This window comes from Nelusetta ayraudi, unplaced genomic scaffold (genome assembly GCF_046127955.1).
Source record: "Nelusetta ayraudi isolate G7.1 ecotype Tasmania unplaced genomic scaffold, CSIRO-AGI_Nayr_v1 ptg000050l, whole genome shotgun sequence".
Classification (NCBI taxonomy): Eukaryota; Metazoa; Chordata; class Actinopteri; order Tetraodontiformes; family Monacanthidae; genus Nelusetta; species Nelusetta ayraudi.
In genome coordinates, this window is record NW_027466100.1 from 815,001 (window position 1) to 833,411 (window position 18,411).

General features: G+C 45.3%; 1 protein-coding gene across 2 annotated transcripts in view; it reads left to right on the forward strand.

Annotated features, from left to right (window-relative positions):
• The window catches only part of grm2b (glutamate receptor, metabotropic 2b), a 32,696-nt gene extending 15,663 nt beyond the window's left edge, over positions 1–17,033 (forward strand). The window contains exons 3-7 of one of the 2 annotated variants that reach the window (XR_012928275.1): positions 5,964–6,801; positions 7,644–8,710; positions 13,621–13,831; positions 15,516–15,644; positions 15,716–17,033. Coding sequence is in view for 1 of the 2 variants with exons in the window: in XM_076037281.1 (XP_075893396.1) it covers positions 5,964–6,801; positions 7,644–8,710; positions 13,621–13,831; positions 15,516–15,589 (2,190 nt within the window). In the remaining variant the exon portion in view is untranslated. Of the gene's footprint in view, positions 1–5,963; positions 6,802–7,643; positions 8,711–13,620; positions 13,832–15,515 lie in introns of both variants that reach the window. The other variant, XM_076037281.1, reaches the window with a different exon arrangement.
• The last annotated feature ends 1,378 nt before the right edge of the window (positions 17,034–18,411 follow it).

Genomic DNA, 18,411 nt, shown 5'->3' on the forward strand with positions numbered 1-18,411 from the left:
CCATCCATCCATCCATCCTTCCGTCTATCCACTTAGCCACCCATCAGCCCACCCACCCATCTGCCCACCCACCCATCCATCCATCCATCCATCCATCCATCCATCCACTTAGCCACCCATCTGCCCACCCACCCATCCAACCATCCATCCATCTGCCCACCCATCCATCCATCCGTCCATCCATCCATCCATCCATTTTATACAAGCGCCTCTCCTACACCCCAGTTCCAGGGTCTGCATGGATGCCATCCCAGCTGTCTTCAAGGCGATGGAGGAGGTCACACCCTGGATCAGTCGCCAAATGTATTGCAGGGCCATCTAGAAACAGCCATTCGCACTCACACTCACTCCTTTGGTCAATTTGAAGTTCCCCGTTCACCTTCTCATGCACGACTTTGGACTGCAGGAGGAAGCCGTAGAACCAGGAGAGAGACAGAAAGACAGAAAGAGGCCAGAGGACAGAACCCGCGACCTTCTGAAAAATCAGTTATTATCCCGTCATTATACCTTTAAGGTTAGCATAGCTATCAAACCTTAATGAAAGTATCAGATATCTGCATGTTTTAACCAAACCCACTGAATTTCATCCCAAATTTTATTTTGTAATTGAATTGTGACATTTTACTTATTGCACATGATTCCGATGCATTACAGCGAACTGAATTTTAATTTATTCTGCATGCAATGTACTTGTAGACAGGACAGCTGAAAGGCTGAGGCAGAGCAATGTATATGTCATATACTAGATCTTCTGCAGAACTCAGCCTGACAGGGACCTCGGGGACTCACAGATGGACTTTCCTTGTCGAATTTTTTTTTTTTTTATGACAGACACATGAGTAAGAGACTGCCCATGTTGCCGTCACATCTTCCCCCTAATGCCTCTGCTGGTTTCAGGGGCCGCTGGCCTAAATTCCCATGAGGCTGCTCCTTGTGATGCGACATATCAAGGCCCAACATCAGACTCCCTGACAGTTTGTGCTATGATAATGAAAAGGATTTACATTGGGTGCTGTACATTCAGTTCTGTGTTATATGTGTACGGCCTTTGCAGTCACACGGCTTAACAAACACTGACACGTTCATCTGAGCCAATGTTTATCCTGAAAGATGTACACCAACAATATGTTTTTCTGATTCTAATAAAAAACAAACAAACAAGTGGGGCCAAACCATCAACCAAAACGTAAAAAACAAAAACAAAACTGTGCAATGCACACACGCGCCACTGTAACTTAACTCTCATGACACTAAAGAAACATTACTATGATGAGCAATGACTTATAATTAATTAATTTGAAGAAAAAATTATTAATACATGTATATATTTTCAAAAAAAAAGCTGAATCTACAATCACAAAGCAGCAACTCTGGGAATCCAGGCATGTAGACGTGGCAAAGACGAGTCGCAGAAGTTCAAAGTGAACATCAGAATGGGGAAGAAAGGGAATTGAAGTGACTTTGAATGTGGTGAAACGTTGTTGCAGCCAGACGGGCCGGTCTGAATATTTCACAAACCGCTGATCTACTGGGAATTTTTTAACAAAATCACAACCATCTCTGTTTACAGAGAATGGTCCGGAAAAGAGAAACTATCATCCGATGAACTGCAGTTGGGTGGAGGAAAACGTCTTGTTGATATCAGGGGTCAGCAGAAAATGGGCGGACTGGTTAGAGATCACATAGGAGAGCAACAGAAACTCAATTAACCACTGGTTACTGCCAAGACCTGCAGAGAAGCATCCAACCTTGAAGCAGTAAAGTCCGCACTCACCAGTCATACATGGTGCTGGCAAGGTGAAGCCAGGAGAGTGGCAGGTAGCGTGTTGAAATACTAGCCCACCAGCTCACACATTCGTTGGTATGATTGATCCTCTCATAAAATATATTTTACAAGGCCACGATCCTGGAGCTCCTTTCATCACCATATTTAGGTTTAAAGGTCCAATGTGTAAAAACATTTTAAGGAAGCCCGGTGTTTAAGGAAGCCCGCCTGACAGCACGGTTCGTATTTCGGGCACTGTCAGACGGGCTTCCGTAAAAAATGGTGGTAGATGATGGCAGCTAACTAGAAGCAAGAACTTTATTGTATATTCTTATATACATGACAACTGACGGTAGGAAAGGGTAGGAAAACCAAATTACTCCATTGTGCTGCGACTATACACTTTTATTAATTTATTTTACCTATATGAAAATCATAAATCAAGCCAAATTGTACACACTGGACCTTTAAAACTAGCGGAGCATCAAGAGCTCTTAATTAGCACTCCGAACCAGACTGTGGGAAGGGGGTTAATGGAGGGGTTAGAGATTTGGTCAAGTAGTTGGGCTTCATTAGAAATCAAATGCAATAAGAGCCAATTTAGACTGTCCCAAAAAATATTTACCCATGGTACTGGAGGAGGGAAGGGCCGCGGCGGAGGGGGACCACTTCCTGTCACACACTCCAGTGCGGCGCTGAAAGGTGCGCTGCTGAGCTTCCCCGAAGATTTTCCAGATGAAGGCCGACCTGCTGCTGCTGCCTGAACACTCCGCCGCAAGAGGCAACCCTATTACCATGCGCGTGTGACAGAGTGAATCAGCGCGGCTGCTCACTCGACTGCATGAGGAATACGGCGGGCCTCAGGATACGAAGGATCCAATCAGGGTCCTCCGTACGCGAACAGAAATCAAGTCCTTTGCTGAGTAATTTGATGGGACCTCTGCCCTATATCTGACTGGAGACAGTGGCGAGCGCTACTCCCGGGTACAGTGCACTTGTCCAAGTCTATCATATTTACTTCATTCATACCCCGAAGAGCTCAGAGTGTGCATGCGGACAGTGTTTTTAGCACGCAGCCGCCCGCCGGTTGGATGTAATGTGGGTAATTTCTGAGGCACAACAAAGCGTTTGCCGTGCAGTACACAATGGCAAGCGGTCTCCTATTGTGAGCCTCAGAACAGTAATTTATATTTATAAATGCTTCACTTTGCGGTAAGCCTGGCAAGTGTTGTGAAGTAGGAACGCAACAGCAGGAAAGGCAAAAAAAAAAAAAAAAAAAAAATGCAAGAGGAAAACGAAAAGACGACTACAACTAAGTGCAGCAATGCTAACATGCTAAGTGGATTAGTCACAAACCTGGTCACTCTAACTGAGAACTTTCTAGTGCTCAGGGGGTGATGCTAATGACGCAATTTGTTAGACCCTCCATCAATCAGAGGAACAGTGTCATATAGCTAGCATGAATTACCTCAAGCCCGTCCGTTTAAGGTACAAGCTATGATTGGCTCAAAGTCCTGCAAACCACATTGTGCAGCGCCAAGGCAATATACAGATCAAACAAATTTTATATATACTGTATATATTTCTATATATATATGTATCGGTGCATGTGTGTACATATAGTATATATCATCGTAGGCAGAAATTAAAGTATTTTAGGTGGGCCACTGCAAAACTGAAGGGGCCATCTTTAAATTGTTACAGCGGTAACGCTACCAAGAGTCAGCTAGCTAGGAGGGCAACAGACTTCTTTCTTCTGCGTAGTTACTATTGCCACTGTTGCTAACATAGGATTGGACAGTCACAGTTCAAAGGAGGGGTTTAGCGAAGGCTTAATCGTGTTATAGTTAGATGACCAATTAAAAAAATGTAAAAAGATTTTGTTTTTATGTGCTTCTTATGAGTTCTACTGAGACTCTTCTGATGACGTGTTTTGCTCAAACATGGACGGACTGGCCAGTGACAAGCGTGACTGGCAGTGTTCCGCCCCAGTTAGCACTGCCAGCTCACAGCAAAAACGTAGGTCTTTCTTTAAATTTTCTACAGGTGTGTATGTGAGTGTGGACAGTCTTTGTCTCTAGGCCTGCAAAACCCAAACTGCATCCAAGACTCCAACTAATGCATAGATTTTCATGGAATTTTAACCGCAAATTGTGCAATACCAAACCCCTCAGGCAAGTTGATATTGTTTTTTTTAAGGTTTCAGGTACTGGTACGCGTGTTCCACCTGTTTTTGAACTCTTTAAGTTAAAAGGTTTTTTTCCCCCCCAGGTGAAAAAAACATGCTTGATGCATGCAGCATAGGCCACACACAGGTCTGTGTATTGTGTGCGTTTCCACTCAAGAGAGACCCACAAACACAAACCAGAATCACAAGCTGGGTTTGTGCTACGCTGGCTCGTGAGCCTCGGCAGAGAACAGTACTTTAACTTTTAATAGGACGCTGTGTGAAGGGTTGCAATTATATCCGCGGGGATGCCATTGTTTTGGAAGCCTCCAGGCGTACAAGCGATGCCTGAGGGAGGCGGCAGTCACCGAGGCTCCCGGGTGTTCTTTAATCATCACCGTCTCCTAAAGAATTCTGCAAAACGGCGAGTTTCCAGCGTCTCTCTCCGTCATCGTAGCAACTGCAGCGGCAGCAGCGGTGTGTTAGAAAATTGTCCTCCAATGTTCTCCCTCTGTCTGGATCTATATTATATCTATATCTACCCACACACACACACACACGTCTGACAGAACATCTTTCGCGATCTGCCACGGGAATTTCAGTGACAGACCAGGGTTTTTTTTTTGTTTTAAGAAAAAAAAAGAAAAATAAAAGAAAAATCTTTTTAGCTTTTCAGCGACACAAAAACAGTGACTAACTGAGATAAAAATCCTTATCTTTGTGCCGCTGTTACTGTTGTTATCTGGCACTATCTGCGAGGGGATTTGTGGCGCTTGCTGCCAGTGATGTGATGTGGATCCCTGACAGAGTAAACAGTTTGAGATAGAGGAACTCTGAGTTGTTGTTTTATTGCCAGTCGCTACCGCACAGCGAGAACTCAAGAGACCACAGCCTTTTCCTCTAGTTCACATCCAGACCTGACAGATATGATTTTTATATATATATATATGTATACATGTGTGCGTGTGTGAGTGTGTGTGTGTTTCAAAAATAGGAAAAAGGCCTTAAATGAATTTTTGAGGTGTGAATTGTAGCATTTCAGTGCCTGTGAGGGATTAAATGCACCAGTGGAATTAGAAATTTATACTGAAGTTGTAGTAATGACCACTTTTTATAGGTTTAGACTTCAAGGGAATAACAAGCACTTGGAAGGAGCTGCTCTGGACACACAGCAAACACAGACTTGAAGGGATAGTTTGAGGTTCTGAACCGTACTATGGAAGACAAGAAAATCAATCTCGAGTGTCTGGATGAGGCAGCAGTCCAAAGTGACTTCAAACGTCTAAACCAAAATACTGCTGCCTCCTAATGTTGCTGTTGTTGTCACCCTTTGAAAAGGATTGGTCAAAGAATAGAAAAACAACAAAAAGGATATCACAACAGATGACTATTGAGATACAAATAATATAATAATAACTACATTATTGTATCGCTGTTAGTCAAGTATGAAAGAGGGATAGATCATTGAAGCCAATTTATGAACCTGTCGTTGTAACTGAAGTTGTTTCAAATGTAGCTTGGGCCTGATTTCTGTGTATTATTATACTAAGTGAGTAAGATCACATGATCGACTGACAATGCAGTGATTGACCAAACTAACTTATAATAGGCCATTATTTTAAGGACGTGAGGATTGATGAAATTAGAGAGATTCTGACACTGCCAGCCGAAACCAAAACCCCGTTTGAAAGAAGAGTAGCAAAAAAAAACGTTGTTGTCATGTCGATACAAATAGGACAGCTGCTTCGACTCGACACCACAAGAGCAAAAAGGTGAAATGACATTTTTACAAATGAGGGTTGATTGCAATTCCTCCACTATGGGAATTGTCACCAGAGCCAGAATTTACAAAGAGGGAATAGGAAATGGGACCTGAAAACAGCATTTTTGGAGTCCGCTTTAAAGCATTGTGCTGTACTGTGCTGCTGCCAGCCGCATGGAGAGCTCACGCTATGTGTGTGTGTTTTGAAAAGGCCTACAGCCTCAGTGCCTCAGACCAAACGGCATGAAAACCTCCTTCTCTCTCCGCAGGTGGCCAACCTGCTGCGACTCTTCCAGATCCCTCAGATCAGCTACGCCTCCACCAGCTCCAAGCTGAGCGACAAGACGCGCTACGACTACTTTGCCCGGACGGTGCCCCCCGACTTCTACCAGGCCAAGGCCATGGCCGAGATCCTGCGGTACTTCAACTGGACGTACGTGTCGACGGTGGCGTCGGAGGGCGACTACGGCGAGACGGGCATCGATGCCTTCCAGCAGGAGGCGCGCTCGCGCCAAATCTGCATCGCCACGTCGGCCAAGGTCAGCCGCTCCATGAACCGCCAGGGCTACGAGAACGTGATCCGCGCGCTGCAGCAGAAGTCCAACGCCAGGGTGGTCATCCTGTTCACGCGCAGCGAGGACTCGCGCGAGCTGCTGGTGGCCGCCACCCGCATGAACGTCACCTTCACCTGGGTGGCCAGCGACGGCTGGGGGGCGCAGGAGAGCGTGGTGAGGGGCAGCGAGGCGGCCGCCGACAGCGCCTTCACCATCGAGCTGGCGTCCTACCCCATCCGGGAGTTTGAGGACTACTTCACCAAGCTCAACCCGTACACCAACACCAGGAACCCGTGGTTCAAGGAGTTCTGGGAGCACCGCTTCGGCTGCAGCCTGCAGGAGGCCGGCTGCAGCGAGCACAGCCTGCGGGACGGCACTTTCGAGCAAGAGTCCAAGATCATGTTCGTGGTCAACGCCGTCTACGCCATGGCGTACGCGCTGCACAACATGAGGCAGGCAGTGTGCTCCAACAACTCCAAAGTGTGCGAAGCCATGAAGCCGGGCAATGGCAAACGCTTCTACAAGGAATTCATCCTGAAGACCAGGTTTGAAGGTAAGGAAAGGTCATTTAGCAACAGTGCTGATGCCTAAAGTACCGACTGTATGAACAAGTTCAGCCATGAACATTTCAGAAACTACTTATCAGAGGTGGCAAAGTTATTCACATTCTGTGCTTAAGTTAAAGTATGGCTACTTTACGTAAATACCTTCTCGTTAACATAATATCCCTTTTCGTTTTGTGTGTCAATTTCTGCTGCTTTGTCAAGTTTTGCTACCGCTAGCGCCCAACAGAGGTGGCAAAAGTATTCACATTCTGCACTTAAGTAAAAGTATGGACACGTGTAAAAAAAAAACTATACAATCATTAATAATTTTGCACAAATGAAATAGGTGTGACAGAAGAATCTGGACTGAGCTGACCAAGGTGAGTCCAAAGCTGAGGTACTTTTAAATTAAACTGCACAACAGCATAGTTCAAATAGCTACACTACTAGCAACAACAACAAATGACTTTTTGAACGTTTGGAACACTTTTAGTTAAGTAACAGGCGTGTTTTTTCAATGTAACGAGCGAAAAGTACAGATACTTGTGTACAATTGTAGGGGGCAAATGTAAAAAGTTGTTGGAAAGTAAATTACAGGTACCTGAAAAATCTACTTAAGTAAAAAAACAAATGTAGAAGGGGTTAAGTTGCGGCAACTTAACCTCCTCTACATTAAGATGGCCTGGACGACTGAGAAACCTTCACAGACTTACAGTTACTTTCCACCTCTGCTACATATTAGCTCCTCTGACGCGACCTCTCCATAACGACAGCGTTCACATCGGCGTAGGCGAGACTCTGCCTTCCGTTTGAATTGAAACCTAACTCTCGACTCTCCGCCTCCTGCCAGCCCCCTTCAGGCCCGCCGACACCGACAACATGGTGCGCTTTGACTCATTCGGCGACAGCATCAGCCGCTACAACATCTTCCACTACCACAAGGAGGACGGCAAGTTCCTGTACCGGAAGGTGGGCTACTGGGACCAGAACCTGACGCTGAACACCTCGCTCATCCCCTGGCGCGGCGGCCACGTGCCGCCCACCTCGCAGTGCAGCGACCCCTGCAGGAAGAACGAGGTGAAGAGCATGCAGCCCGGCGACGTGTGCTGCTGGATCTGCATCCCCTGCCAGCCCTACCAGTACCTGCAGGACGAGTTCACCTGCGCCGACTGCAGCTTCGGACGGTGGCCCCTGGCCAACCTGTCGGGCTGCTACGACCTGCCGGAGGAGTACATCCGCTGGGAGGACGCCTGGGCCGTGGGGCCCGTCACCATCGCCTGCCTGGGCATACTGTGCACGCTGTCGGTGGTGGCCCTCTTCTTTAAGCACAACCAGACGCCGGTGGTCAAGGCCAGCGGGCGCGAGCTCTCCTACATCCTGCTGCTCGGCGTGCTCATGTGCTACCTCATGACCTTCGTCTACATCGCCAAGCCGTCCACGGCCGTCTGCACCCTGCGGCGGCTGGGCCTGGGCACCTCGTTCGCCGTGTGCTACTCGGCGCTGCTGACCAAGACCAACCGCATCGCGCGCATCTTCAGCGGCGTGAAGGACGGCGCCCAGCGCCCGCGCTTCATCAGCCCGGCCTCCCAGGTGGCCATCTGCGGCGCCCTCATCTCCTGCCAGCTGCTGGTGGCCCTGGTCTGGCTCATGGTGGAGGTGCCAGGGGTGCGCAAGGAGGTGAGCCCCGAGCGGAGGGACGTGGTCACCCTCAAGTGCAACAGCAGGGACACCAGCATGCTGGTGTCGCTCACCTACAACTGCGTCCTCATCGTCCTGTGCACCGTCTACGCCTTCAAGACGCGAAAGTGCCCCGAGAACTTCAATGAGGCCAAGTTCATCGGGTTCACCATGTACACCACCTGCATCATCTGGCTGGCCTTCCAGCCCATCTTCTACGTCACTGCCAGCGACTACAGGGTAAATCTCTTCTCGTTGTCTCCTCCATGTTTATCAGTGTTCTGTCTGCTTCTGCGAATTTTGCTACCAAAAGTATTCACATTCTGCACTTCAATTTCCAGTGTGGAGAAAGTGTAATATACTGCCCATAAATATATTATGGGCAGCGCGGTGAGGACAATGCAGCCCACCTGACAGTGCGTTTTGTTTTTTAGTGTGAATGCTCCCGTCCTTAATTAAACCAACGAAGAAGAAGGTAAATGAGTTATCTAGGTTTGTGTGCGCAGGCCACTGTAGTTCACTGGCAGGCTTGGGAGAGGGAGGATAGGTGAAAGTGGTGAGATCCAGAATGTAACCAACCGCTTGATGTCGCTGTTTCCTCTCAAAATCAAAAAAGTTATATAGAACCTTTGAGTAAAAGTATGGAAAAAAATACTCTTGTAAAAGTACGGATTCAACTCCTTTATTCAAATAAACAAGAGAAAAAAAAATACAGGTTCTGAAAAATACTCATGAAAAAATTTAAAGTTATTATTTTTTTGTCATGAATGAAACAATACATTAATTGATAATTTTGCAAAAATGAAAAGGTTGTGACAGAATCTGGACTGAACTGACCAGAGTGAGCCGAAATCTGAGGTAAAATAATATCCTTCTAAACTATGATCCACTTTTATAGTATTTTACCTAAACAACAGTACAGTTCAAATAGTAAGAAGTACATATATTTATATACAGGCATAGGGAGTAAAAGAAAAAAAGCTGTCAGAAAAAGAAATACTCAAGTTAAGTGCAGATACCTGAAAAATCTACTTAAGTACAATAACAATGTATTTGCGCTTAGTTCCGTCCCACCTCTGCAGTTCAACCCTCGACCTAACCCTACCCCTAACCTTTACCCAACCCCCAAAACCTAACTCAAAAAAAAAGAAAACGAATCTTGGGGATGAGGTACGTCTTGTACGCAGAACCATAGAGCAGCAGTTTTCGTAAAACATCGACAGAACGTGCCGGCCTTCCAGCTTTCTGCTCGCGTAAACAGAGTCAATAACTGAGTAACCCCTGGCGTGTTTGTCGTTCCTAAAGAAAAAGGTGTCACTTTCCGATTCCATTTGATCATTGTCACCGAGACCCACGAAAAGAGCGAGCGCTCTTTTCATGTCGGTTGAAGGATCTGTCAAGACCAGAACAAAGAGTGCACGGAGAGACAGATCAGGCTGAATTAATTTCGAGTGAGCAGAAAAAAGGAGAGAGACTATGGATTTCTTTTAAATACCGTGGCTACATCCCAACCGCCTCTCGTGTCTAGGAAAAAAAAACGAATTGAGCGAGACTTCCGTCGCCTTGCTGTGTTTAATATTCACAGATATGACATTTCAGCAGCAGGGTCGCTTTATACGTTGCGGCTGCATGCATAAATTGCGCGACAAGGAAACGGTTTGACCGTGTAAGCAGGGGCAAGGTAAAGTGTTTGTAAAATCTTTTAACTGATTGGAAATTTTTACAGCAAACGAGCTAAACCAAAAAAAAAGAAGAAAAAAACAAAAACAAAACTGGAGTCACAAAGCTGACAGTCCGTGTAGGTTGCGAGAACTGGTGACTCAGGCAGACTGGAGGGCAGCAGCCACGGCGCTCATCCGGCACAACAAGGCCGCCGTTGCGCAGACAGATTGGGGGAGGCTTTAGGATCACACGGCCTTCGCATCATCACAAGGTACCTCGGGCGCTTCGTGTCCGCAGTGATCAGCCAAACTGTGAACTAAAGAACCTTTACCCACCCCCCCCCATGCCAGCCAGGCAGGGCAACAAGGCCGACGACTCTTGGAAACACACACACGAAGAGATAGAGAGAGAGTTGGTGAGAGAGAGAGAGGAGGGAGAGAGTGAGAGAGAGGAGGGAGAGAGAGAGAGGAGGGAGAGAGAGAGAGAGGCTGGGCACTGCAGCAGAGACCTCCAAGCTTTGCCACTGCAGTGTGACAACAATAGTAATGGCGATGGGTTCGGCTGCCACATATTGAATCAGGCTCGGATAGCGCAAGAGACATTCTAATGAGAGCCTGGCCTTGTTGCCCGCTGAATCATGATGAACTCAGGAGGGTACTGGGCACATTACATATTTTATTTTATGCTCAGACATGCAGGCACAAGCGCAAGTCATTGCGGCAGTAATTACTTGCAACTTGTGACATTTGTTTCCCATTTTTAGGACTCAGGACCACTTTAGGCTTTACTTTTTGCACAGTCGAGCCGCTCAAAGTTTCAATACTCTGCACTGTACAAAATTGTAGGTTATCACGAATTGCCGCAAAGTTCTGGAATCTCATACAGAGTATCTCTCAGTGTGTGTTCAGCGCTATATAATAATATAAGAATCAAAACAATAAAAAGTGCTGAAAATGACAGAGAATAACACATAATTGCTTCACAGTCATTTCTAGTAATTACAGCATACCCAAAAGAATAACAACAACAACAATAAAAAAAATAAATATTACAACTCAAAGGAGCAATGTGTGATTACGCACCATTAGCTGAGCACAGCACACCTTGAAACAAGAAGAAGAAGAAGCTTTATTGTCATTTGTACTGAATGCAATGAAATTCCGTTTGGCAACATCTCTCGAGTAGCAGCATACACGTCAACGTGAAGCAAAAGATGCTGGCTGAGCAACGAACTCCCGCTAAGTGAAACAAGGAAGCCGTCGAGTGACGAAACTCTGTTACCGTGCTGCGTTTTCAAGGGGACCACTATCAGTGCCGAACCGACACCTCCAACACAGAACTTAGCTTTGCTAGAAGCAGTGGTTTAGTTTTAGATTAACAGACTCTGGATGAATACAACTCAACAGAAAAGCCTCACCTATGCTAGCAGAATGCTGTGTTCTCACTGATTGTGGTCCCCCTGGAAACATACAGACATAGTACACAGTTGTGGTAACAGAAGGCCTCTAGATTTAGTGCTACATCAGTTATATTTTGCTAACGTTAGCTATTTTAGCTAACGTTAGCATTCATTTTAGAGTTTCCTGCTATTTGCATGCCTTTTATAAAGGTGTGGTGCATTTCGGAGGCGGGGATTCACATGCACCGGCATAGACGCGCGGCCCGCCCGGCTTTGTAAACAAGAGTTGATAGAAAGGGCTCGGAATCAACAGACAGGGAGGGCTAATGTGATGTGACGCTCTACCCCAGATGAAATAACACCACTCCAGCCTCACGCATCAATTTTTCATTAGGTTATATCTGACGATGATTGGAATCGCATATTCCCCCCTTTAAAGAAGAGCAAGGGGAGAAAACTGAAAAACAGGTGAAGCGGTATCACTCCAAGGCTTGCTGTGCTCTTGTTGAGGCACCCCCGTCCCGTGCACTGCCGTGTTTGTGCGCAAATGTTTCGCAGCGCTCCTGCAAATGGAAGTTCTTGGACTGCAGGGGTAAAAACCGGTGGGGTGGGAAGAGCTGGTGCTCAGAAGGATGACCCCAACAGTCAGCTCATATTAGCGGCTGAAATATGACTAATAAGGCCCGGGCTTTCCAGCGCAGTGACCAGCTCAGCCTCAGTCTGCCCCCCGCGACCATTTACCATTCACACACTGAGGCGCGCTTGGAATTACTAACAATTCAACCGTATTAGAGCCTCTCTCTCCCGCTCGCCGCTTACAAACAGCCATACGTAATTCAATGTACGGCAATTTGACTAATTATGCTTGTATACAGTGTGTTTGTGTGTGTGTGTGTGTATGTGAGCTTTCTGCATTAAAATAATTCATTACCATAAAATACAGATTTATCAAATTAACATGACAACTAAAGACATCATCTTGGGTACGCATACGGAATAAAAATAGCACATTTACACGTTTGTATCCGTCTTTGTGAGCACTTCCATTGACGTCCATTCATTTTCCATTGTCTGTGCAGCCGAAACCCTCAGCCGAACCACAATCGCACATAGTTACGTTCACATGGCAGGTTTTAATGCTCAATTGTAATTTATTTTTTCAGATTGTTTTTGGATTCGCGTCATAATTTAAATATGACTGCCATCACGAAGGGTCAATGACCCACCCGGCGCACCGTGTGTACGGCAAGTGAATATTAGATGCTACTCACGTCAGCCTCTGTGTATTCATTTTTTAAGTTGTTGCGCAGTTGAAGCCAACAAGAAACGATGACAGGCTGCTAACAGTAATGGCAATTTAATTTATTTCCTCTGGCAACCTCCATCACCCCATGCTTGTTTTCATCCACAGCATCGTTTTATCTTGACAGTTGTGATTTGTCAGTTGCGACCAATCCAGTTCAAAGAGAAGAAACCCGATCAGATGGTGAATAAGTAACATGACTGGATTATAGCTGATAGTTGTGGTGGCGGCGGATGATCCGGAATTTATGGCGGCTATTAAAACTTCAGCTCCTCCTTAGCGTTGAGTTGCATTGCCAAGTTGTTTCCTACTGATTAAAATGAACAAACAAGAGCATGCCGCACTTCCAACTTTCCTTCTCGAAAAGTCAATCACGGCTCAGAGAAAGAAACACTTGCATTTAATGTACTTATTACATGAGTGTGAATTAGCTGCTTGAGCAGCAGAAGGCTTCAGCATCTTCGTCCGGCCATAATCACTGGGTATTCACTTGGTGCTGGACATGTGTAGATTATAGTCAGATAATAGTGAGGTGTGCGTTGAGGGACTCAAACACACCATTGTTCCATACTTAATATTGCTTTTTTGCATTTCCTAAGTAACCAGATCTTTCAGCACTGAAGGATGGTAGTCCCCGGTTGGTCATATAAATGTGTATACGTGTGCACGTGTGTGCGTGTGTGTGAGAGAAATAGGGACTCAAACACACTGTTGTTCCTTCGCGGACTCATTGAAAACACACCGTGCACACTGCTAAGCGCCTCTGTTGTCGTCGTCTCTTTCCAGGTGCAGACCACCACCATGTGCATCTCCGTCAGTCTGAGCGGCTCGGTGGTGCTCGGCTGCCTCTTTGCTCCCAAGGTTCACATCATCCTGTTCCAGCCTCAGAAAAACGTGGCCTCGCTGCGGGTCACCGCCAACCGCTTCAGTGCCACGGTGTCTGCCTCTGCCTCTGCCTCTGCGTCTGCCTCGGCTCCCAGCTCCAGCTACTCCAAAGGTACGCAGGCAGCCAGCGCTGCTGGAACAAACGGGTGCAAGACTTGTGGTACCAACAACAGTTTCTGGGTTTTTTTTTTCTCCCTCCTGCTTGATTGTAACAGAGCTGCAGAAGAGGGAAACTTTAGAAAGTCTCTCTTTTTTTTCCCTGGGTTTGTTGCACATCAGGCTAAAAACCCTGAGGCTGGGCAAATTACAATCCAGTCATTACGTTCCTAGTTGCCTGCGATAAGAGCCAGCCTTATCTGGAGCCTATTAATAAATTGGCTATTTCACAGCATTGACTTTCCAAATAAACACAGACTAGTCTGCTCTTTCAACATTTTTAGCCTGAACTGGGCTCTCAAACTTTCTACTCAAACCGCGGATTCACAAGGACTAAAGGCAATGAAACCCTCACCGCTGAAAGCTGGCTGGCAGCCATGTGTGCACATTGTAATTAGCATTTTGCTGTTTTGTCGCGGGCCAAAATTCAATTTGCGCTATACGATTTTGGCTAACCGCAGCTCTCACTTTGGCATCCTTTCCATTTTAAACATGACTTTTGAATGAAGTGCATGTGGCATAAAATGTAAAGCTTAAGTTTAGTTGTAAAAGACAGACAATAAAAACTACTGATATCACAGCAAAAAAATGATGTTATGTTACCAGTTAAAATCATTCTCAGCTGTTGTGGACTGTGACATATTTCATATGCGAACAGGGAAGCCAACACTGGTTCCGGGCAGGGCTCAGCTGTCAATCAGGACGTTCAACTCATTTCTAGAATATCAAATATTGAATTTAAAACCTAAAAGATAATGAAGTGAAGTGATAATCTCCTTTATAATCTCCTTGGTAAACACAGATTTGTGATGTGGTTGGAGTGTCTGGTCCTCCCCTAGCAGAGGTGGCAAAAGTAAAAGTACTGATTCATGTCCTTTACTCTAGTACAAATAAGTTCTGAAATGTACTTAAGTAAAAAAAAAAAGTAAAAGAAAAATGTTTTTGCCATTTATGAAATAATACATTTGTTGGTAACTATACGTAAAAATAAAAATATTTTTCTTTTCTTTTCTTTTCTTTTTTTTTTTAAATCCTTTTGGCAACTGCAGCTCAACAAAACGGTAATGCTGTGACCTGTAACACTAATGAGTTTTGGCCTGTGAGTCATTATTGGATGTTTACATTTTTAATAGCAATAATCAATGTTCATGATCAATTTTCTACATGTTTGATTTTCCCTGCACTGAAAACGTACTGAATAATGACCCGGAAACCAAGGTTCTCTAAAATAACCTCCCTCTGAAATGTGATACAGTTTCATATTTATCTACACAATAGCAGCGTTCAAGCAGCTCAACTTTAAGGAACAGCAATAACAAGTGAATTACTTTTAAAAGAATTTTTGTGTCTTTTAAACACAAAAGTAACAAGAATGTTTTTTCAATGTAAGGACTAGAAAGCACAGCCAATAGAAACCCTCAAGTAAAGCGCTGACACCTTAAATAGTCTACTTGAGTACAGTAATGAAGTATTTGTACTTAGTTCCAACCTCTCTGCTGCGCTTTAGCGCTAGTTCCCAAAACTCGTCCACTCGCTCCATCCTGCGCCGCAGCTTTAATCTCAGTTTTCCAGTTCTGCCTCCTCGCTGTGCGGGAAAGAGTCTCCCGCCAGGCTCACGCCATTGTTTTCTCCTCCCCCAGGATCGGCCTCTAACTACGTGCCAGCAGTCTGTAACGGCCGGGAGGTGGTGGACTCCACAACGTCGTCTTTGTGAAACAGGTCCCCTCCGCGAGGCCGTGCCATCATCTGTCATCCCCTTCATTAGACAGGTTTGTTTTGCGACAGAGGCCCCTGCCGCACCCATTCCAACATGCTGCCGACTGATAAGGCTGTTCTCCAGGGCGGACGGACGGACCGGACCGCACCGGACTGACCGACTGACTGACTTGTGGCCAAGGAGTAATTCTGGCTGCGAGGGCTGAACGATGCGGCGGGTGGCGGCGTGTCAGTTGTAAAGTCCTCATTTTCTATAGGTTTATTAAGCTGTGATCTCATCGGTTTACACATAGATGTGATGAAATGCACCGTGCCTTGTACTGAAGAGTCTTGTTGTCAAATGGGTGCTCGTGAAGCAGTAGTGATATTACATGACAAAAAAAAAAGAAAAAAAAGAAAAGCCGTTCTTATTGTGTCCTAACAGTGCTGTGAATACTGTATATCCAAACGTTGTAGTACAAGAAAAAAAAAAAAAAAAAAAAACAGAAGAGGAAAAAAAGTTAGCCTGTCTGTTGAGTGAAATAGTGGCATACCAGAGAAAATGTAACAAACTGTTGGCAACTAGATCATATAAAGGAAGTGTTAATGTAGCCTGGAATAAGAGTATGTAATTTATGTAAATATATATATTTTTTAATATTGAAATATTACGTGCCACCACGCACCGGCTCACACTTGCAACTCGCGACTCTAATCAAACTACTTGCAGCAATTTGGACAATAACAATGAGCGTCTGACTGATGAATCTATATTGAACCATTACAGTGCATGTGGTATCAGCTGACTCCTTAGATTGCTTCCTGTGCCTAATTTTTTAGCAGAGTTTGGTTTTTATTTACATTTTTGGTCCCCAACAGGTACTGCATGATGTTTAATTTTGCTGATACTAAAAATACATATGTATATGTATATATATATATATATATATATATGATATAAAGCGGTGGAAAAAGGTTTTTGGACACCTCATGCATATGCAACGTACTGTAATGTACTAAGAATTACTCTCAAGTCTCCAGGTGCAGTTTATTTTCGCGCAGTCACCACCATGTAGCTACACGCTGCACGTGCACTGTTCCAACTGGATGCGACTGGATGTTTCAGCGAGATTACGACGCTCGCAGCACATCCAGAGTGTAAGAACTACAAGAATTTAGTTTTCTTATTTAGTCGTATCAACAATGAACAAAACAATGTTTCTCTGATGCAGCCGAAACTTTTTGCCACATAAAGACACGCAGGCAAATATTGAATGACAATAATCAGGATTGGTCAGAAGTTTAAGGGTGTCCGAAAACTTTTTCCCACCTCTGCATATGTGGAGAAAAAAAAAAAAATGTATTCGGTGCTCATTTTCTACACAAACTATTGCTGTAACTGCTAGTTGAGTGTGCAATTCTCTGTGTGCAGTGCCTATAAAAGTGTATTCACCCAAGTTGAATGGACTTTTCATCTTTGTACTGACTGAAGTTTCCCCCCCCCCGGTATTAAATTGTGATATCCTACATATTCACAACCCTCTGTCTTGCCTGACCTTTTTCAGAAGTCAAAGACACGGCGACGGCTGATCGTGCCTCTTCAGAACTGAATCAAGGCCAACAAAGGAGAAAAGTTGTCATTTAAAAATGTGTTTGAAGAAACAATTTTGCCTCACAGATTTTTTTTCACCATATTACCAACAAGTGAGCAAAGAGGGGTAGTAAGATTAATATGTACAGCAAGTCAGGAGCTATTATTCCCTCACTATGGCAAATGAAATACATTTCGTGGAATTAATGGGTGTCACAACTCCCATCAATCTATATAAAGATTACACATAAAGTAAGGAAATTCGCGTATGGTAGATTACTTCTTTGTTGTAACAATGCGTCATGGAAATAAATCCGATACCGTTGGAAAGCCCGTTTATTCCCCTTTTAAATGGTGCCACACTTGTCGGGAACATGAATTTGTGGGGTGAGCAGCAGAGTTAAGTATCTGAGTTGCGCCCGTGAAAAATGTGACAAATGTGTCAAACGGCTTTTTCTGCCATTGCCTCTTGTTTGGTGGATTGGTTGCTTGACATTTGAAGAAACAGAACACATTGGCAATTTAAGAAATTCTTCCTTGAACAAACGGGAGCCTCGGTATAGCCTCAGTGTGGAAGAACCAGCCACAGCCACAGCAGCCTGGCATCTCCTCCTCATGCTGGTCACCAGCCTGGTCTCACACTGCTGTGGGATGGCATCCCATTCTTCAACCAGCATTTGTCGTAAGTCAGCCAATGTGGTTGTGTCGGTCGCGAACAGCACGGCCAGGCTGATCCCACAGGTGTTCAATGGGGTTGTCAGGACTGCTGGCAGGCCATTCCATCCTCTCCGCTCCCAAATGTTGGAGGTAGTCTCTGATAAACCTCTGTGTTGCTCTGTGGGGGGGGGGCGAGCATTGTCATCTGGGAAGATTGGAGTTTGGGCCCAGACTGTGGAGGTGTGGGATTACTGCCACTGGTTGCAGAATCTCATCTCCACATCCCTCCGCATTGAGAGGAGCCTCCAATGATGACGAGCCTCGTTTTTCCACCCCTCGACATCGCACTGCCTCCACCAAAAGCTGTTGGTGCAGCAATCAGCATAGCGTTCTCCACGTCGTCTCCACACTTTCACCCTACTGTCCAACTGCCATAAGAAGAATTTGGACTCATCGTTGAACACGACGTTCCTTCACATGTTCAGGTTCCAGTGCAGGTGTTGAGAAGAAGCTGTTTGACTCGGCAGAGAAGATTTGTCACATTTTTCAGGGGCGCAACCCAGGTACTCAGCTCGGCTGCTCACCCCACAAAT